This window comes from Filicampus tigris, chromosome 10 (genome assembly GCF_054856515.1).
Source record: "Filicampus tigris isolate MCC_2025a chromosome 10, RoL_Ftig_1.0, whole genome shotgun sequence".
Taxonomy (NCBI): domain Eukaryota; kingdom Metazoa; phylum Chordata; class Actinopteri; order Syngnathiformes; family Syngnathidae; genus Filicampus; species Filicampus tigris.
This window is the reverse complement of record NC_141226.1, coordinates 20,484,527-20,507,447: the sequence shown is the minus strand read 5'-3', so window position 1 is coordinate 20,507,447 and position 22,921 is coordinate 20,484,527. Positions and strand designations below refer to the sequence as shown.

At 41.3% G+C, this 22,921-nt stretch overlaps 1 protein-coding gene and 1 long non-coding RNA gene across 5 annotated transcripts in view; one reads left to right on the top strand and one right to left on the bottom strand.

Annotated features, from left to right (window-relative positions):
- gpc5c (glypican 5c) overlaps positions 1 to 22,921 on the bottom strand; it is a 99,621-nt gene that overhangs the window by 6,781 nt on the left and 69,919 nt on the right. For all 4 annotated transcript variants that reach the window (XM_086043823.1, XM_086043822.1, XM_086043824.1 and 1 more), the window contains 2 exons: positions 21,640 to 21,760; positions 11,240 to 11,378 (listed from right to left, as the gene is read on the bottom strand). In XM_086043823.1, the coding sequence (XP_085899949.1) occupies positions 11,240 to 11,378; positions 21,640 to 21,760 (260 nt within the window). The remainder of the gene's footprint in view (positions 1 to 11,239; positions 11,379 to 21,639; positions 21,761 to 22,921) is intronic.
- Positions 5,050 to 11,539, top strand: LOC147141255 (uncharacterized). Its single transcript, XR_015088468.1, has 3 exons — positions 5,050 to 5,153; positions 8,633 to 8,747; positions 11,242 to 11,539. It is a non-coding gene; the product is annotated as an uncharacterized LOC147141255 (long non-coding RNA).

Here is a 22,921-nt window from a genome sequence, read left to right as displayed (position 1 = left end):
TGGTCGAACAATAGCTGAGGAATGGTGCTACTACTCCGCAGCTTAGCAAGTGCAGCTGCTGTAAACTGAACACTTGCTGCCATAAAAACACAAATAGCGGCATCGGCGAAGGTATTTCTTTTGTACGCGTCGCCGATTTAACGTGTACTTCAAACGTGTTTGTGCTGTCGTTTTCCGGTTCCAACTCCAAGTGAATTCTTAAGAGGCCAACGCGAAGCATTTGTTTTACAGACCGACATTTGTTTGTTATTGTTTTCCCTCCAACGTTAAGCGGCATATTTCATTTCTTGAAATTTGAGCCCGCATATTTTTTTGCAGAAAGCTTTGAGACTTGCACCCATATGTAGTTACCAACAATCCAACTCGGAGGAAACCTAACCTATTTGAGAGGGGTAATTTATTAGAACATACAGTTTTACAAGGTGACATGGCAACACACCCATCAGTGGATTTTATTGCATGTGTGATTGGATTCATCCCTGTGTCTGCTGCATACTCTCATCAAGACAGAAATAAGGCTGGCTGGCGGTTTGATTGATAGCACATTGTGGGAACGTGGTGGATGACAATAACTTTGCTCCACCTCCCTCATACTCCACATATTCTGCTCTCTCGGATCACTCCCCCTGACTGACCTTGAAGGTCTTCTCCCTCCGATGGGTTTGATGGGAAACGGATGCAAGTGGGGGAAGCAAAAGGAGTTTGCGCCTCTTGGTCTTCAACAAGGTCACAGCATCGACCTCACGGCGATGTTTTAGGAAGGTGAAAGACCTTTGACATGGTGTGCCATTTGAAGAGGCGGATTCAGGAAAGGGAGCAGGAAGAGAAGCCCGGCACTGGATGTGGCCTCTCAACATGACGACCTCAGTTGTGCGATTACCTGAAAATTTCACCAACTGTGTCTGACTGTCTCTTTGTGCAGCGAATCCTTATTTGGCGTGGAACTAAATCCATGCAAGAGCATCGCTGGGACTGTAAATTTATTTGCTTTTGTCCATGTCCGACGCTCTCGTCTGCTCAACCGTTGCAATGTGTGACCTTTCGGAAATGTTTGCTCGCGAGACCAACAGCCTCTGTGTTTCACAGCTGAGGAAAAAGAGGCAGAGTGGTGTAAGGTTTCTCTTCCTTTTAAGTGTATGCAGGTCTTAAAGTTTTAGCATCTGGCTGCAACTCGGCAATCTATAACTGAATGTGAAGGGAGGCTATTTTGACTGAAGCAGTTTGCACTCACAGGACACGAGGAAGACCATCGATGTCAATGTTGGAAGCCGCTTACGCAACAAGAGGTGACCATTTGTTTTTTTTTTGAAGGAGATTAAGATTAACTCACATTGGGGAAATCTACGATAATCGCTTTCATTCCGAGAAAGTGTTAATAATGGACTCTGAGCACCAAGTCCGGAACGTACTTTCCAAATTAGTTTCCAGTTAACGTCCTACCTCAAATTGAACAGACAGAAAAACTTGAGTATATCTGACAGAAAGATGAATAAATATAATGTGAGGGATACTTTGACGTGCCAGAAAACGGTGGGTGGAAACGCGCATTGCTGTGTGCCATTTTTCACCGTACTGAATCATATTGCTATGATACCAAAATCAGATTCGGCCAGTCGTGCAGTAAAAACTCAATTAGAAGGAGGGTCTTTGTTCTTGCACGGTATGGTTAGCTAATTTAATTTAATAGCTAATTTCGCTATTATCTCAATTCAATCCGGTGCAAAGTGGCACACAACAATCCTCATTTATTTCACCCACCGTTTTATGAAACTTTAAAGTATCACAATTTTTTTATTCATTTTTTAAGCAGTTTATGTGCTTGATTTTTTCCATCTGTTCATTTTCTCATTGTTATGAAAGCAGCAGGACGTAACCGTAAACTAATTTGCCGATCACAGTTATTAGTCTGTTATGAACTAGACCGATAAAGACAAAGAGAGCATGTTTTTAGTACTATTTTTTTTTTCTATTTTTGATCTAGGCAGACTAGCTACTATGCATTCGTGCCAATAACAATTTTCACCAAAATATATAAAACCAGCCACGCTGGGACCTAAATAATGAGCATGGACCACCTGAGGTGCCTACTTTGTAATTGCATGAGTAATGTCTGTACTTTTACTCAGAAGGGTCTTGGTTTTCATCAAAAAGAAAAAAAATAAGTGAAAGGTAAAGAAAACTTTCCGACATTTCAGTTTGACGTCAACATTATTATTATTTTTTTAAAGCACACCGATGGCCAACCGTGCATGCACAGACATAGAACTATTACCTAACTCCAAGCTGTTTGGGAACAAAGAAATGAAAGTGCTCTTGGGTGGAGCAGATCAGTGCCTCCCGACTGTAGTTCTGAAAGAAACAAACATTCCTCCAAAATGTTCTGGCTCGCAATGTAAAGGTTTAACTTTCCAAACGTTCATTTTTTTATCCCCTTACTCACAAACACTACACAAAGCAACTAAAGTTAAAGGACAGGCGAGGAAAGGATGCTTTCACACTTTTCATTAGGAGCCATCCATCCCTGTGCTCACTTTCTCTGAGGTGCCACGCCAGCAAGAGGCTGCCTTATCCCATCTAATAATCATTCGATTTTGTACGCAAAACAACAAACTACATTCACGCACTTAAAAACAAAATGTGTGTCTCTTGGAATGTTCCATCTGGTTCTCAGGTGACGTAGGACTGGTCGGCCTGTGGGCACTGGATGGGCCACCCGAAGAGGAAAAGGGGCAGAGAGGGGCGCCCGATGAGGCACACATCCAAGCCGGCAGCTAACCTAGCAACGGGCATTGCTGCACAGCAACTCCGGAGCAGGGGTCACTGCGACGGAATCTGCTCAATGCCGTACTACACCATTGGACTCTTTGGCAGGATTAAGATTTACTCCCTTATGCAAACACAGTAACACATACAGAAACAAATAGCAAAAGAGGCCCTGGGGGGGGGGGGGGGGGGGGGGGGCGGCGGACGGGGACTGTGACCTCCACCGGTCAATTCGACGGAATCTTAAAATGGAGGAAATCAGTCAAATGTTCTTAAGCAGCAAAAATGGCTTGGAACAACTCACTTAAGATTGCGTCCTTCAAACACTTTAGAGGAAAACACATTGCATTCCCCTCCACAACACCAATTTCAATGATATGACAAGCATACACACCTCACAAAACACCTTAGCCCATTGAAGTGCCAAATGCCCAAGTGCTTTGGCAGATGCTACTTTGTCCTTTCAGGCGGACATGCGTGAAGGATACAGTCATAAACTCGCTCAATTTTAGCGGATCCCGATGGTCATTCGGGTGCTGCCTGTTCTGTAACACAGCAGAAGAGCCTGCGCTGAGGTGAGAAGGTGCAAATGGTGTGAAGTCCCTGTGTGACAAGCCTCCAATGGATTCAGCTGATTTAAGTTATTTCCCTTTTCATCTTCAAAGTGTTCATAAATCACGTGGGTTGGAGGGAGGGGGAAAAAGTTGCGCTGTGATGTTATAAATGTTTGATTTTGAGGGGGTGAGTTGGATACTTTGATGTAATCTCTTGCATAACTGACAGAGTTTTCAAATCAAATCAAATCTCAAACCAACCGTCCATATGAGATACTTTGGATGGTGATTCTCTCAGAGACGTCTGCGGGACAAGGGGCTCCACTGGGAACTGTGCTAGTTCACCTTCTCCTTCTTCACCTTTGGAATTGCAAACTCACACAATATAAACACCAGCCACCTGCAGAAGTTCTCTGATGAGCGAGTATTTTCGGATTGGTGGCATTGGAACCGCCTACAAATCAATAAAGCAATGAAAGCAATGGCTGATCTTAATTGGCACAGTGCAGAAGCAGGTGAAAGATCAAGGGTGCTGACATTGAAATTGCAACATCCTGAAATGGACGGGTTCTTTCGTAATCAGCAGTGGAACATAGAACTGAACTGCGGCCTTTTTTCCCCTCAAAATCGTGACAAATTTCTGGTATAGATGGTGTCTCCATCATTGCGGCTGCTTTTAGAGCATTTTTTTTCTCTCTTGCTAGTCAAGTCAATGCAGCAAGTCAATATTAAACTTGGCTCATTGCTGCCAGATTGCATTATTCGACCACCCATGCAGTGCTAATGTAGAACTAGCTCAAGCATTCATTTAGGCAGATTCAGAGTTTCAAAGAAACAAGTTCCCTCATGAACTTTGAGGAAGACAATCCGACCTTAAGGGGAAATTCAAGAGTCCTACCGTCTTTCTTTCTCACTCATCTCGTCTGTATTTGAGTCTAACAGGCTGAGACAAGGTTCAGATTCATCCCTGATTATCCATCTACTGTGTTTTTCAATATGAATGGAATGTCTGCTTTTATTTGTTCAGTATTATGTTACGCCAGTAACAAAAGCTTGTATGGAGCTTGGGCTGTGCTCAACAGACTCAATGGGGTCACTCGTGCTTCAGCCTCCCCAATCCAAAAGCCCTGCAGCCAATTCGGAGTATGGGCATTAATAACAGAGCGCAAAAGAAACTAGGACCATCAGTGAGTAGCCGCAGCTGGTCAACTCTATGAGGAGAAAATATTTCAGTGTTGAAGAGTTTAGTCTGTGCCTGACAAGTGGCAAAGTGTATTTGCGGTGTAACATCGGAGAGTTATGCGGACAATAAAATTCAAGTTCAATCCACTAAAGTCACACTCTGTTTATGAGTCTAAAAAGCAACCTAAACATCTTCAAAATGTAATAGACTCCTCGGAAAGCTCCTCTTGTAATGCAATATTCTTGCTAAATGAGCACATTGATTGCCGCACATTTTCAGAGCACTACCTTCTGAGCACCTCTTGTTACTACGCCATAAAGTTCCAAGCAACCAATCAAAATCCCGACCCCTTAGTATCAATTTCACAAATGTATCAGGTAGTAACTCTTAACACTTCCTCTGGTTTATTACCTGTTGCTACTGAGATTCTTGGTGTGTCCGGAGCAGAGTCCCCAAGGAGTGCTGCGGGGGCTCAATCATAAAGGCTTCACTGACACTGCTTAGAAAGGAAATGATGATGCTGGCTAATGAGAACCATTATGCTTTGATGGCTGTGCACCTAGGGAGCCCTTCCAGCTAAAATCCTCTCTTAGTGCCATAAAACCACAGGGCAGAGTGTGCCAAGCCATGACAAAAAGGGAGCGCACTGCAAGGTAAGATGGAAGATGATATAAAAACAATGGAAGTGGCCAGCCGGGCAAAAACTGGGATAGAGTAATTACGATAAGATATAGCAGGGACTGCAAACACTCATTCATAAGACTAGTAGGTCTGGCAGAATAGAGAGACTTGGACACAAGTAAGAGGCAATTAAAGAAGTGAATTTGTCCTTCCACATCCACCTGCAGACCAGACCCTCTTCCTTCCTGTTGTTTCTTCTTAAAGCTTGCTCTACCCTGGCGCATCAACTCTTAGAGCCTAAAGCTCTACATGAAAGGTTAAAGGAAATGGCAATCATAATGGTAATATCCATATCAGGATACAGCCAATACAGCTGCTGGCCAGCTGATGCCTAAGCACGGCAGTCCCGAGGGCTTTGGCTCAGTCGGACTTGGAATAAGTCGATCGGGTCGTCCCACTAGCAAAGTATGCGAGAGCCAAATCCCCATGGCAGGCATGCTAAACCCTGCTCGACAGATGTAGTTTTGTCCAGCACATTTGCCCTTATAATCACAACCATCTCCTAATGTGTAACTCATACAGTTTAATTTGGATCCCTTTGTTACTTCAGTCAGTCCTGTGATTTGATGTCCTTTGCGAGATCCCAACATCTAACACTTCCCATTCAATCTTTACTGCCATGTGTAAAGGATGAATAAAAGAAAGGATGCCATCTTGCCTTGTGCTAGTCCGGGTACACACAAAGACATTCGGGCGGTTTTTGTCTCGATTTTGCCTCTTCCCGACCAAGGATGTCTAATGGCTGACAATATTATGTCTTATAAGGTTGTCTTATGAGAATATCCTTTTGTGTGAGGTGAGTTGATAGTGGATTTGTCTTGATAAATGCGTCCAAAATGAGTCTGGCCGACAATCTTAAATAATGAACGTGTTCAATAATAATGACCTGAAGTCTTTGTGTGTGTGTGTGTGTGTGTGTGTGTGTGGTGAACCCGTTACTGTCGGGCTGTTTGACTTCGCGCATTGTGATGTGTAGAATGTAGCCAATCAAAGAAGCAACTTGACATACGAATGGGAAAGCAGCGGTGAGTAAAACGAAATATGTCCTACTCGTCGTCGTTTCTTTGTAGAAAAACGAGTTCCCTAGACGCCAAGAAGTATTTTCCAAAGCAAGTCTTTTCTTGGCGACATCATCATTTGACAATGCTCCTCCTCCAGTCCTTTTTGGAAAAACTTGGGTAAAATCTGCGTATATCCGGGAGCTTCTCCTCTTCATTTTTAAGCGATCACACGAGATTTCTGCCTCTGAGGACATGTGGAATCTTTATGTGAGTAGTGCTTCGTTTTGAGCTTATTGAAGCAACCCACACACAATACAACCAAATTGTTAAATGCCAGATTTGTTTTTATCTCTATGCGTGGGGTCTGCCAAAGATGTGTGTGTACCAGGCCTTACTAAAATCTCACTCCTCTGAGCCTTCCAAAGAGGGTGCCGGGCTTTTAGCTCCGTGGTCAGCGCGCTCGACTTCCAGCCGGTCCAAACGCAACATAGTCGGCTCCAAGATACACTCATTTAAAACACAATAGAAAGTTTTTGCCATCTTGGATTTAGTTCATCTTTAAAACAGTCGATGACTAAAACCCAGAGTCTCCCGATCAATAAACTATGTGACTTGATTGATAACGTCACAGTAAAATGGTTGAAAACATACACTTTCATTTCCGTCTTGTCATTACATAACTATTCCCGAAACTGCTATAAATCACACCAAACAATGCCAGTTGCTCCGAGCGTTAATACTGATCAGAATGTGTCAACGATGCCTTCACAGTAATGATGAACTCACCAACTGACAGATGGTGTTTGCTACTAAAAGAGAATCGTACTTCCCTGGCTGCATGCTTCACAGTGCCTTTATTTATATATATTTGTTTTTGCTTCACATCTTTTCGCCCCTTTCACAGGCTGTGTTTATCCAAGCATTAATTGGGCACCGTCTGCGAAGAATAATTTCAGTTCAACTTTATTCAAATTTCACTTCTTCTTCAGGCCCCGTTTTGGTAAATCTGTGGTGAAGAACAATCCGAACGTTGGCAGGCTCTCGGTGAAGGAATTTGTAGAAGTTTTTCACTTTTAATCCCAAACCTTCTGGCATCTAAACTCTCTGCCCCTGGGAGTCATTTAACAATGAATACATTAATGAGCTAGCGCAAATAAATAGTTCAGTCATTGGAGATTCTTGGTTAATACAGTAGAAAAGCCACAGAAAGAACCACAGAAGAGGCTGCAAGGGTGAGGAGAGCTATGGTTCACTGCAGATTCACTGATTTATTCTCCTGGCTGTGGCCATGACAGCTCTTAATGTGCAGGCCTTGTTTAGTTGGCACATAAAGTACACTAACATGTCTCCGGGCAAGGGTAGGTTGTGAATCATGATTAAGCAGGCAGGGCATCATGCAATGTGACTGTACATGCAAATTGGGGAAGTGAAAATAATGCATTTTCCCATTTTGGCCTTCAAAGTTTTATATGCTGGATTTATTTATAATAAGAGGCAAATGTTCATATTTATGCACGTGCTCGCCTTTTTATTCTTGCACTTGTTTTTATTGTACTTAGCAAGGGCTTTTCATGGTCTTACTGTATTTTATTCATTTATCTCAGCCTTACGCTCACCGTTAGTTACCAAATATTGGACTTCTTCAGAAAAAGACAATAGGCAAGATCATGGAGAATACAATAATGATTTCATGGAATATATATATATATATATATACATATATATATATATATACATATATATATATATATATATATATATATATATATATATATATATATATATATATATATATATATAGAGAGAGAGAGAGATTTTGTTTTTTTTTAACTAAAGCATTTAAAAAAACAACTTAGAAAGCATCACTCCCAAAAAAGTTACACAAGTTATCATTGGTTTGTCCTTGGTGGCTGGAATAAATGCCTTTCCATTCATGTCAAAGGGAAAATACTATTTCAGATACAAATGTTTGGAGTCGCCAGCACGGTCACGGAATGAATAAAATATCGTGACGGTGATATGCTGTGGCGTTTTTAACATACTGTATAGTGTATTTAAAACATGTTCTATTGTTGTCTCCTGTGTTGTTTACGCTTTTCAGGTGTTCTTATGCCACCAGAACGGTACCTATAAATGTGTTTGCAGACCTTTATTTTATTTCGTTGACATTTTAAGTGCAGTAAATTGTTACAGTATGTCAGCCATTTAGTCCCAACGTCTACCAGTCCCATTGTATCAGTGGTTTACTGCACAAATAAAAGCGTTACATAAAATGCAGGGTGCATACTATACCGTTACTCAAACAAATTCTATTCTTCTTCTGGCTTTTATAGCAAACGCATTCTTAGTAGTCATGACGGCATGCTGAAATATGAGTGTGAACAATGTTATGGGTGACAACACATACGACAGTGTTTTTATTGATATTGATTCAGCCGCATTTATTACAGCCAAGCGTGGATGAAGAGATGGCGCAGAGGGAGGCTGAAGCTGCTGGCGCATTATGAGCCCTGTGAGATATGACCATCAGGAATAACCCCAACCTGAGTTGCAGAGAGCAAACAGGTATGACGTTTACATGCAGTCGATAACCTTTTCAAAACCCCAAAGTTGCCAATATTCCGGTTTTGAAAGGCCATGTAAACACGCAAAAATCCAAATATAATGAAAATATATAGTTTTTAACCAGGATAATTCCCCTTTCTAACCTGAATATTTGGTCGTATAAACGCGATCGGGTTATCTCCTTCGAACGGAACATTGGTCAGTGTTCTGCACGTGCTCTATCCGCAAGGAATCTTGGTCTTTTGCGTACAGCAAGTACTTGTATGCGTGGCGTCTGGCGCGATAACCACCGGCGATAACAGAGATTACGCAAACGCGGCGAAATTCAGACTTAACACAGTTCCACATTTTTGGGGGAGGAGCTTTATTTTTGTGGCAAGTGACATAGAAATAATGTTTTGTTGACGGTAGAAAGTAAGAAGCAGGAATGACCTATTTCATCACGATGTTGTCCGTGCGCCGTCGTTCAAATCGGGATATCCCGAATAGTTCAGAAACCCGAATTTTGACCTTGACCCGAATATTGACGGCATGTAAACGTAGTCAGTAACTGCTCAAAACGGTGCTCCAAATTTAACAATAGCAACACATTTTTGTGAAAACAACTTTCAGGATGAGTCATTTTTGTTGGATGCATATGGCACCACAAGACAAGAATGATAAAATGTCTCCATGGAGAGAAGTATTGATCCTCACTCAAACAGAGGTGTGATCGAGTTTTTTTTTTCTTTTTTAAAGTACCCAATGGTTAGAAAAAAAGAAGAAAAAAAACGGTCGGATAAGGCATGGGGGAAGGTTGTGTGCGTGTGTCTGAGTCCAAATGTTTACCATCACGGTCTCATTTTTTTTTATAAGCAACGAAATTTCAACACAAACAAAACAATGTAACAACACTCCAAAGCGTTTTTCCTTATCCTCTGTCTTAGAACTAAAGAATCTTTAGAACTAAATCCCCCTTCGCGAGGTCAAATTAATATCTACAGGGAGTCCGGCTGCTTTAGAAACAACTCGGATGGCTTCTTTTTGCCTGAAACGGTTCATACCAACACAACACTATACAAGTGTATTTTTACACGCCGACCTTTTGTATTGTATTACTTCATTGAGCCAATAGACACAACCGGCATTAGCCCATGAAATGCAACAGGTGAAGTGCAATGCAACCACCGGCGCAAATGACTGCCTACAAACGGTGGCAAATCCATATGCTTAGTATGCAGGAGGTCCAACAATGTGAGACAAATGCTGCCCATGTCCTCAGTGAGACTTTCAGCATTTCTTTCATATCTAAGTGATAAAAGAGACAGTGAGTCTGCTCTCTGTAGATAAGTACTGTTCATTAGTTTGCTAATGAAGTCTCTCTTGCCAGAACAATGGGCGGCCATGCCCCCTTTTAAACAGGGACCGCGGGAGTTTGTCACAGCAAACAGTTGGAAAATAAAATGACTCTCTGATCCCTGAAAAAAAAAAAAAAACAAACCTTTGGCCCCAAACTCATCTAAAAGATGAACAAAAGTATTTAAGTCAAGTATTAGATTTAAAAAAACGAATAGTGGAACATCTGTCATTGTGTTGAACAGAATGCTTTGTCAAATCTTACAAGGCTGATCATACTGATATACAAATTCAAAGAGGGTTGAAAATGACTTCATTTTTAGGTGGAGTATAAACAAGCCTCCATTTTAGAAGATTGTCATGAATACAAAAATGTCAATAACATTTCCAAAAAAGTAGCATTTTATTAGCAGTCGGTAAAACAAACTCAAATGTTTGCTGAACGGTCTCCAGGCCTCACCAAGCTATTGATTGATACTAAATGCACACACGGAAGGGTTTTGTTCCGTAAATCTCACACAGTGGCTTGGATTGATTTTTCACCGCTGTGAGGATGGCGGTGCTACGACCGATAGAGCTCGAAGAAAGGCCAGCACGCTTTATCCACATGGCAACAAGGAGCAGGGCCAAAAGGATTTGTCCAGGGCAATGTGGAAATGGCAATGTAATGGCTATTGATTGTTCAAAAGCGCTACTTGGTAAAACGACTATGTTAAGTGAGGATAGGCATTCAGATTCCTTTGGTGGATAAGTGAGGGTATCAACGATAATTATTAATTTCAATATGTATTAATACAATTATTATAACTTTTTATGTTATCGATGACAGATTTTTAATTATTGATGTAAGTTTCGAGTGACAGGTTTGGCTGTGTGCTTTTGATTGGTTGTATAGCAGAAGAATTCTAATGCGTTGTGCATTTGCTTCTTTTCAATATATACGTCATAGAAAACAACGTCAAAGCCAACACAAGCTCGAACAACACCGCACTTCAGTGCATGTTCATCCAAAAGACATAACGGGCTTGTTGTGTCAAGTTCTGAAGACACTCCCGAGAGGCCTTTTTTTTTTTTTTGTCAGGGTGTGTTTTAAACGAGATGTGAGAAGCCGGTGCAAATGCATGCCAACGTGTGGTCTTAGTGCGCATGTTACTCACAGGTTGTGTCTTGACCGTCTCCTGAGGCTTGACATCCATCTTCGTCATCACAATCTGCGGCGCTGCCCTCCGTCTCGCCACTGCCCAGCTCTTCCCAGGCCTCCATCTGGCCCAGATTTGGGAATCTCTCCTGGGTCTCCTGGACAAAAAAAAAAACAACAACAACAAAGAGTTTGATACACACTGGAAGTGCAATATTACTTTGACACAAAAATGTAATCGTGTGACAAATAATCCTGATCTCTCACAGCAATTGATTTCATATTGTATTTTTGTTAGGAAATAGTATACAACAACGAACGACAGAAAAAGGAGTGTGAAAGTTTAGTCGGACTCGCCGACGTTTAAAATTGGAGGTGGATCGGCCGGGTATTATTAAATATAGGCGACCCTCAACATTTTTTTTTTTTTTTTTTGCAATTACTTGGAGTTTATTGCTATTCTTGCCATAGCTCAATTCCTATCCCTTGTGAATATCATTTACTGTATAGCATTTGCACTTATTCATAATAAGTTGCCTATTTTAACACAAATGGCACGGCAAACATTCACAAGACGATGTTTACCTTTACATTCACCCAATGCTTCAAGTATCATTTTAAGAAAGCAGAATAAGACATTGAGTTTAATCTTAATCAGGCAGTGGAGGCTGTAAGCAACGAAAAGAGCTGGCAGAGAAAATATTGAGTAGTAGAGCTGCCAACAATGTGTCACGGGCAGTTAAGCAGTGCTTGAAAAGTAAGGATGGAGTGGTTTAACAAGTGGTACAGCACGCTCAGAAAGAACAAATCAAAGACATGGCATTTTTGGGGTTCATTTCATTTACAGTTGTTAAGTCACAGAGATAAAAGCGTCCAATAAGAGTGTGACCACGGGTTTAAAACCTGATTCAGAAAATGACATGTAAAAGAATAAGTATGCAAAATGAGTTTTAATGTATTGTTTGCGCAGCTCGGGAACAACTCCTTTTCCAAAAACAGATGGAGATGGATAACTGTAGCTGCTTTCATGGCAAAATTGGCGCGTCAAGACGTAATAGGGACAGGATTTTTTAAAACGGTGATCACTTCCGGGACTCCTCACTCATCTGCGCTCAAATTATTCACAGGGCGGATTGGTACTGCATAGCCTTCGGTAGCACTGCCTGGTCAATGCTACTGTCCACATAAAGACAAAATTCTAAGTCAAATTGTGGTTTGGCAATGCGGTGAACGGCGTCACAGATGAACTGCTAATCAAAAATGCGCATGATCCCAATATATGTTTTCAGGTTTTAAGCATACACGAGACCTAGAGGGTGTTGAGCGCCATTTCATACCAAAGCAGTGTACAGTGGCCCTCTGAAAAAAGCAGAAATCTGCATATAATCTTTTTAAACACCCCAAATTCTTGAATGAATCAGGCTATGCACCCACTCAGCATTTTCCACCAAAAAAACATTGGTTGGTTCTACCCCCCCAAAAAAATTTAAAAAGTTGCAAAAAATCTGCAAATAGTTGAGCCCGTGGAAACCGAATCGCGATTATGTATGGGTCCACTGTATACATCATCTATACAGTATTAATGTTTTACAATTATACTTAACTAGATTTGAATTATACTTAAATTTCATTTGTACTAGTGGCCAGAAATTAGAATGTGGTCAATCATTACCAACAGCCTCTCCAAATATCCAATCTCTCTGCCGATTTCCACACCTTTCCTCATCTTTAGAAACACAATGGTTGCAAAATGCCAAAGCATAAGTACGGCTGCAATGTTGCAAGATGCAATACATTAGCTAAAAGTTTACTACCCGGGATGCCAGAAAATCTGTGGTCCAATCCCCTCTCGCTCATTGACACCTGACACCCAGGACAGTGTGCTGGGCAAAAAGCTGTGAAAATGCCATATTAGGTGTTCCGTCTAAAAGCGGCTTCTCCAAATTATATTGTCAATGCTAACATATTTGGTACACATTTGATTCCTGGGATTGCTCTTTCTACAGGATTGTTCAAATTGTTCCTATAAATTTGATATTAATCCTGCCAAGAGACAGACAGACAAACAGATTAAGGTGAACGCATCAATTAGAATATTTTTTGCTCTGAGATTAAACGAATCATGACTCATTACAGCCGTAAGCCAATTACATTTCTCTCTCCCGGCATGTGGCCAACTAATAGGACCACCTGCCGACCCATCTTTCTGACCGACATCATGAAGGTACTCTTTGTTCCATCACTTCACGTCGAACCAGAAGCTCTCCTGACACAACAACAAAGTCATACTTTTTAGAAAGTGGGAGAGTATCGTGAATGTTGGATGTGAATGTAAAGTGGAAGACAACAAACAGCTTGCCCCGTAGGTTTGGTTTTAGAGTGGAAAAAGCATGCAAGGTCAACGCTACTTTTAGTCTTAACCGGCACTTGATGCCACTCAAAAAACAGGACTGAAAAGGTGACCGTAAGTTTCAAAAGAAATCACACATTGTACACCATGTTCCAAATGATTATGCAAATGATGTTTTCCTCAGATTTTGACAAGTCTATGCAAATGTACAAAAGTGTAATTCTCTTTGTTTTATGTTTACTTTGACAGTAAACTGGGAGCGGCATTAAACAGCTTGAAGTTCACTGCCAGGAAGCCCCCCACCCCCTCCTGAAAAAAAAACCCAAACACCTGAATGAGGCTCGTACTTCAAAAAAGCAAATCGGGTTACTCTTATCTCAAGGCAGCACTGTGTTTTTCAGGCTCTGTTCCTATTTCAGCCGGCTGACAGCCTTTCCTTATTTCCTGGTTCTACCTACTCCGAGGCAGCAATTTGATATGCCGAATTAGAAGATGAGCTATTGATTAGGAAGCTCACAGACAGACAGACACTGTGACCTTTGTGAAAAAGAGATGAGGTATTTATACAGTGCATTAATCAGGATGTTTTGGAGCTAACAGAAAATGGGAGTATGATAAGAAAACTGTTTGCAGAAAGGCAGCGAGATGAACCCGTTGACTTTTTTCCTTCTTACACACGTGAACAGACTCTGTGCACATCCCATGAGTTCGCCATTAAACCGTCAGCTCGACAACAAATGTTGCTAACCAACAGCTTCCTGATAAGCGGTTGTGGATTACGCTAATAACAGTGCCTTTAAGTATCCGCTGAACACAATGGTGCTTGGCCCAGCTGTCCTTAAAGCATTATAATTAGTGAGGAAATCAATGAAGGCGTTGTTGCTGTGGAAACCAGAGTTCTCCTGTTAGAAAATTGCTGCTTGGCTGCGATCCAAAGCAGTTGGTTACTTAGTCTTAAATTTGGTTTGCGAATGGAAAAACAGCCAGTTTTTTTGTTGTTGTTTTTGTTTGAATTACAACCCCAAATTGCGGATTTCAAAGTGACACATATGGAAAACATTTTGTGGGTTTCCCACAACAATTCCAATTTCTCTCAAGGGGCTTCCAAGAAGAAGCACAATGTCGGATAAACCAATGAATTTGAAATGTCTCACGCACCACAAATGATTTGGGAAATTCAACCCAATTTTCACAATCCACGTAAAAGTGACAATGGCAAAAAGCAACTTCAGTATTCATTCACTACATCGCACCCCCGGTGCATGAGTGATTGTTTTCTTCCATTGGACGGGAAACTAGTCGGCTTTGTTCACACCCACAACAGGGTTAGGGTTAGTGCGTTTTTTTGTTTTTTATTGTACTTATATTGCACATTATTCACTATGTCGCGGGATATTTTCACAGATTCTACATGAGTGGAACATGAGGGTGGCCACACCGAGCGGACAAAAATAAAACCTGAAACTCACCTGCATATTTTTTTTTCGTATTAGATGAATGAAGCTTCAAAATGCATATCAAAAATGAAATAAATATTTGCTCGCTACTTTGCGGATTTGATGCAGGGGTGGTGTGGGAGGAAAACTTGTGAAATAAATGAGGGAATGCTGGATCCAATTTTGCTATGTAAAAAAACACGCTTATGGGAAATTCACGCAGAAAACCCATCTGCGCAGTGTTACTCTGCTCCATACATTAAAAGTGTATCGTGACATTTTAGAATCCTGCATGAGTATGATCTTTGTACTCGATCGCCTCCATCCATTTTCCTCTGTGAAGTCCTCGTAACCACTGTGGATGGAATTTTATGTGAAACAACAAAAAGTGTCTCAGTGTTGTGCAGACTGTTGATTACCAGAAGGGGCAGGGAGTACAGGGGAACAATTGAAAATGTGGTTTTAGGTTTAATAATCAGTGGGAGGTAGAGGCTTTTAAGCGGCCATGTCATAGCAACTATTACATACGGTAGAAAAAGACAATTTTCCAATTTAAAAAAATTCCTTGAGGAAGCAAATCAGCACAGCAAAACAAATACACCGTATTGTTTGTGAGGATTAATGATGACTGTTATGGCCAACACAGTTTTCTGGAGAGATAATTAAAAGCGAGACTTTGACTGTCAGTTCAAAAAATCCATCGCTCTGGCTCTACTGGTGGGGACGTGTCTGCAGCACAATCCATAACGCAACAAAGGTGAGCCAAGTATAGTTCCAACGCTCGTTTTTTTTATCTCCTGGTCAGCCAAGGACGGAAATAATATTGTTACCCAACGGTGTTTTTCTCTTTGTTGTTTTAACCTGGGAATATTTGATGAGTAATCTGTTGCACACGGTGAAAAACAAAGAGGAAGACGATTTTAACTGCCTGTCGCAGCATGCGCAGAAAGAGAAAGTGTGATATCAAGCGGGTCTCTCATATTGCCTCATTTGCACAAACGTGTAATCGCTTGCATTTTTTTCAGTTTAAAGAAAACGTTCTAATGAATGTTCTTTGTGTTTGACGTGCTCATGGAGCAAATGATTTCTGTATACTTTGAGATTTTGGCCATTAACTGAAACTCGATCAATTATTGGCATGCAGCCAAGCTTGAAACTGACACTTAGTTAAAACTGACATTTGAGTTCGTATGCAATTTACACCGTTTTATTTTGTACTTTTTTTTATCTGAGCATCCAACTGCAGTATCTTTCATTCCATTTGGTTTTGTGTGTGTGTGTGTGTGTTTTTAAATAGGCACTTATATAGTAATCGAGCTCGTCAAGTTAATAGTTTATTTGCATTTATCTTTGAAATTTTCTCCAATGCCTGCTTATTGACATTTAATAGCATGTACGGACAAATTAAATACATAAAATATTATTGTATTAGCTCATCTTATGAGGTGTAGTAATATTGTGCGGCAACCAGAGTGCGTACACTCAAATTTTTATTTTCACTCAAAATCAGCTGGGATCGGCAGACCCTACTGAAAAACTACATGAAACGAAAATCAAGTAAAATTGCTCACCGTTTGAAGATGCAAAGCAAAGCAAATTATTGTCATATATTTTCATATAAATTCATGGTACAACCACTCCACCGACTCGCATGGACAAATCCCTCGTTATTTTGCTCTTTATCAATTGCCATGATTGCAAAATCAGAAACTGGATATTGCAGGTATTTGGAAACACGGTCCGTTCTCAAGAGGTTGGCGTCATGCCTCGAGCATGTTCAAATAACGGTAGTGAGTCCCACACCCTTGCGCTGCAAGTCGGTGCAGGCTTGCGCTCTAAACCGTTTGTGACAGTTTATTGGCCATGAATTCCGGTAACCATCGCAAGTCAATCACACCCATAAGTAATGCCTCACACGCCTTTGCAACTTGTCGGGCAGGGCTGACTGTGTCTGTTTCAAGTATGTACATGCGAGTTGACTTTGGCTCCACTCTGGCAAATAAGAGATAGCTCCAATTGATGAATAGTGTGTGATGTGGGTTTAGGTGTGGGGGTTGCACATAACCTTATTATGTTACAGTACTTTGCTGACATAAGGGATAAGTGTCAATTGTCTCCTTTGAAAATGGTGTTATTTTCTATTTAAAGTGGAAGTCAACCCAAACATATTTTTTTTAAGATTATGTTTGCCTATGCAGGCCCACTAGTTGAAACAAGGCATTCTGATTAATATGAAATATGAGTTAAGCAGCAAAATCCACGCGTTTTTTGCTATCCCTTGGGGCGGCCATTTTGTCACTTCTGTCGACTGAAAGTGACATCAAAGACCCTCAACAACCAATCACGGCTCACTTGTTTTCTGAAGCTGAGCTATGATTGGTCGTTATCTGAGCCCCGAGGGCCTGTGATGTCATTTTCAGTCGACAGAAGTGACAAAATGGCCGCCCCCTGAGATGGCTAAAAACGCGTGGATTTTGCTGGGACTGCATAGAACATATTCTTTAAAAAATATATTTGGGTTGACTTCCGCCTTAAGGATTAAAGTCTTTTTTACGTTTATCAAATGTCAAGTCATACTGGCAGCTAATTATTCATGATGATTGTTTTTTTTTTTTTTTTTTTACTTTCTCAAATCCCAAACGTTGCTATAGTGGGGCATCCAGATTCAAGTTTAATTTGTTCTTGTTCAAATGCCTTTATTTAAGAAAAACACCATGTGTATAAACATTAAAGTCACTGCGCTAACAGTTACTCTCCTAGTTTGATGTTTAGAAAGACTCTTTTGATACATTGTTCCATATTTGCCACAACTGCTGTTTATAGTGAAGTGAGTTGAGTTCACTGCCTCCATACAGCACTTGTTTCTCAAGTTTGCATCCACGAGTTAAAGAAAAGAAGAAAAAAAAACATTTTCCCAAAAAACAGCTTGTATTTAAAAAAAAAAAAAAATCACAAGTCGTGCAGATCACTCTTATCTCAAGGCACCAGTGTATTTGGATGATGTTTATGAGGTCCTAAAGTAGCATCTGTACGTTGAAAGACACTCGGATGTGGAACCTGGCTGGGACATGGGCCAAAGCACACAGCAACACACACAAACGGCCAGTTTTGAAGCCTAGAGTGTGTCCAACTCTCCTTCTGCGGCGGCCATTTCCAATGCTCGCGTAAATGCGCCAGTGTGTCAGAGAGAGCAGAAAATAGACGTGCGAGAATGATTTGTCTGGCTTTTTTCCCCCCCCGTCACTGAGTGAATTACAATTGACAAACCAACATATCATCTGGCTTTAATACTTCCAGTGGAAACAAGAAGACCATTGTAAAGGAATTCCCATACTAAACAGCTGAACTAATGGCGGGGAATCAAAAATGCACTTTGAGACATTTATTGCTCACGTTAGCAATATTACCAGACCGAGAGGGAGACAGCAAGGCAGACGATAGTCAGAGGAAATAGACAGAGGAGGACCATAACTCCGTTAATGACCCATTTTACTGCCGGTCAAGAGATTAGGTTTTGTTCTGTGTGTTATTATGAGCTTTTATATATTTGACTCAACATGGAGATGCTGTTGCAGCTGATATACGACTGTGCGTGTGTGTGTGTGTGTGAGATCTACCTTGCAAACCTGTCAGCTGCAGCATGTGCCAAGCAAGCATACACACCTGCCTTAACGCAAACACAGTTTTTTTTTTTCCCTTTCTACGCGAGGAATGCTGTACAAAGGGAACGTCACGGGTGGACGAGGGGGTCGCGGTGTGCCATACATCAGCTACATCATTTTTCACAATCCTCTTAGTGCCGCGGAGCTCTGGCTGCAACTACTCTCTCCGAGGTAAAAATATACATCTTAACCTCACTAATCCTAAGGTGGAGGTTCATCAAATTTGAAAAGTGCAAAATTGCTAAAAAAATTTCAGTTGCCTGATTTTGAAAGAAAATACTTTCATTGTGAACTACGTATAAGCTTCGAACTGAGACTTTGTTGAGCTGGATCAGGTGAGATCAGAAAGGATCTTCTGGGCATTCTTTCGCTGTACAGTACATGCCGAGAATCACACAGGCTTGAACACACTTGCTAAGTATGTGCGGTGGCTGTGCACTTGCGGATGTTTAAATATTCCTGAGGCACCATGGAGTGGCTTCCACACGATGCACCTTAGCGATCCGATTTGTTGCTCTTATCTGGCGTCAACACAAAGCTCGGCCGCGCTTAGCCACCCGGTTGAGATTCAAGGTGTTCCCCTTTCGAAGCTGTCATTTTTTTAACAACAGGGCACGCGCCCCAACAGCGCACGGTAAGCGTGACGACGCGGCAGGTCCGAAACTTTTTGAAATCTTCACCTATCAGCGTCGTGACGTTATGGGACACCCGCGCATGTCAGGGAATCACACAAGACAAGAATAGATGACCTGACACGATGAGATACTCAGTCTGCTAAATTTGACGCAGCACAGAGAAGAGTGTTGTAAACAACGCTGCCAAATTTGAATGATTACAAATGTTGTCAAGTGTGTGAAACGAAACGTCAACATTATGAAAATTCAACATGAACATGAAAAATCATCTCCGCTCTCAAATGCTGTGGAAGCTCAACTGGCATTTGTCCAACAAACACCACAACTACAGCCTGAATGCTACTTTGTCTAGCATCTTTCTCATGTCTACGCATACCGACATGTCTGAGCCATGAAATTAAAGTATATCATAAAGCCGGAATAGCTGGAATGGAACGAACGGCTGCGACATGTCACTAGGTCATCACAGGGCTTTTCCATGCCGCCACAACGAGGCACTCTCAAGTGCATGCGAAGCCCCTGTTCCCCTCACACTTTCACCTCCTCTTCATCCTATGCGCACACTCGCGACCAACAACGAGGCACTCTAAAGCAGACACGCCAACACGGAGACGTGGTCTACACGCTGGCTGTCAAGTCAGACTTTATTTTTATTTTTCCCCCTCCACTGCGTACACTCACGGCTGACAACAAGGCACTCTAAAGTGGCCACACGAGCAGACTATCTAAAAAGAAGATGCATTTTTTATTTATTTTTTAATCTACAAATGAGACGGATAACTCAAGTTCTGTTATAGTGGGGGAGGTGTGACTCATGCCCAAATGTGACAATGGGCCCTGTTTTAGCGCCCCCCCCCCCCCCCCCCCAAAAAAAAAATCCTCAACCCCCCCCAAAAAAATTCTGGAAACCTGAAAAGTTTCACGCTATATCTCCACAAGTGAGTAATACATAGTTCTCATTCGTCGTACGTTTTCAGCAATTATGCCCAAACATGTCTCACGTATTTACAAACAAATCTCGGAATCACTTTATAGGGTCTTTAAAGAGGCTCAGGGAGGAAAACGGCAGTGCACAAACCGAACATCAGATAAAAGGAAGTTAGATAGTTGTGCCACACTAGAGAAAGACAATAAAACAGACGAGAAACAGAAGTGAGTCTGAGGCATGTAAATATAGAAAGGGAGAAATTCCTGCTGTACTGTGGATATCATTCGGGGGCCAACAAAAGGCCAGGCCATTCAGAGGGGAACTGAATCCTGTTCCGTCGATCTCGTCAAATGGCCTCTGGGGACTGTGCGAAATGGCGCTTTTCTTCTCGGCTCCTTTCAGGGCTCAAGCCCATCTACATGACAAACAGAGTTACTTTGAAGTGGCTAGTGTCATCTCGGCCTTTCTGCCACTCATTGGTGACCTCTTGATCCCCGTGTCTCATCTTTTTCTTTTTTCCTTTCTCCAGTCATTGCGTTTTTGTCAACGTCCCACTTTCATCTTCAATCAGCCTTTATTTAAGTTAAATCTGTCCCTCCTCTAAAGTGGTCTTGAGTGTGAGGATGCTGAAGTTGTGTTTATGAGGAGAGTTTATTAGACACAAACAATATGCATTAAGAATGGCACTTCTGCTGAGTGATATCATTTGACGCATTCCAATATCGTCTCTAGAAGAGATCTTTTAACCCGTTAAGGCCGGGAGCGCATAAATCAGCGTTTGATTGATAATTTTGAAGTGGTGTTGTGTTGATGTTGGTGCGCAACGATATACGATAGCAATATAAGGTCTAATATCAACTTGACCGATGCGGTGTTTTGTAATTCAACAAGCGAGATGGCGTTCTTTTTTTACTGAAAAGTAGCAATTTTGGAGATTTGAGGATTGGGCCCGACAGCGACGAGAAGTTAAACTGACTTTTTAAGCAAATGTTTACAACTCGATGAGTCCCGGGAGTGCCTGCCCATCCATCAAGTGTGAAATTATAAAATTTGTTGTTGTCTGCCATTTTCTGTTAGGCAACAGTGGCGCTAGTTTACACACACACACACACACACACAAAAAAACATGCCCGCACTGAATTTCTCCACATGTGAGATGAGGCGAAGATCCAGAGATAATATTAAGTGGTGACAGGGTGACAAAAACAAAACAAAATGTCCCAGGCATGTTATTAAGACACTTGGGAACTGTTCAAAAGTGTGAATTAAATGCATACGATACTCCTTTAAGACTTGGATGGCATCGCTGTTTAGATTTGAGCATTTGACCCAGGCCAGTTGAGCTCTTTAAACCGCAGATCACATGATATGCATATGAATGGAAAACAGCCTTAACTCATCATCTTACCTGGTTGAAGGTTTCAAGCCTCTCTTTCACTTCAGCGAGCGAGGGGTTGGGGCTGCGAACTTTGACCTCTGGATTCTGTCTTTGTGCGTGCAGACCATTTCCGACCACTCTGCCCGTGTAACTGTGAGGAAAAAATACGAGAGTTACATTTGTTTCTATATATAAAAGACGGTACTAATGGAGGGAAGGGATTCATTGTAACCACACAGAATCGTTTTTTTCTTTTTTTTTTTTTTTTTGAAACATAATAGATTTTACATGAAAGCCTTCTATATGACATGATGACAGCCACAGGTTCTTTCCTTTCTACTGCTGTCAGATTTTACTACCGACACAGCTCTCGATATCCCGTTTATAGAATACTGCATATCATTTCTTCGTGTATGGTTGTCACTCCACTGCTGAATATTGCTGGTTTTATTCCCGACTATTTTTTTGTTCCATGTATAGCTGTCCCATATATCGCCGCAAACTATTATTCTCAACTCCCTGTACACTGTTTGTATCTACATAATAAAAAATAAATTGAAAAATACATCTTGCTGCTTTTCGCATACATTTCTGTGTATTGCTGTCGTTGGGCCAAATCCTCCTATGTCACAATTTAGTAAATTTCACATAATTTTCACAAGTATATGCTATTGGTCAATGCACACTTCTGGGCGTCGTTTTTACAAATTAGCGTACAATCTAAAGTGTTAAAAATGGCTTGGTCTCTTTGATGATGCAATGTTAACGACTGAAAAAAAAACATTTTGGGGATCTTCTCAAAAAAGACGATTTGGGAGGTACGAGGATTCCATGCCCGAAGTCAGCGTGCATATTATCTATTATAAGTGCTATTATTAGCCAGGTAGTTTTGCACTCTAATCTTTAGTGCTTTTTTTTTTTATGTACAGTTGCCACTATTGTCATTCATAACTTAAAAAGAGCATTCACAGCTAGGCACTAACTTAACGTAACAGTGATCCTATGTTTTTGGTTTCCGCAATCAAGCGTTTGACCTTGCTGTAGATTCAATTTGAATCATTGTTTATTTTACTCCCACACTGTTATCTAAAATGAATGCGAGATTCACACTGATATTAAACTTTCATGCTTTGGGGATTTCACAACACTGCCGTCAAATCAATAGAGGCAACTGACGGCAAAGCGAAGCTGAGAATGATTGGAAGTGATTACGAATTGCACGAAAAGTGTGTGCATTTCTAGGGTTGTGTTTACGGTTAGGAGACTGCGCTCGTGCGTGTACAGTGTGCGTATCAACGTGAAGATGAGTGCA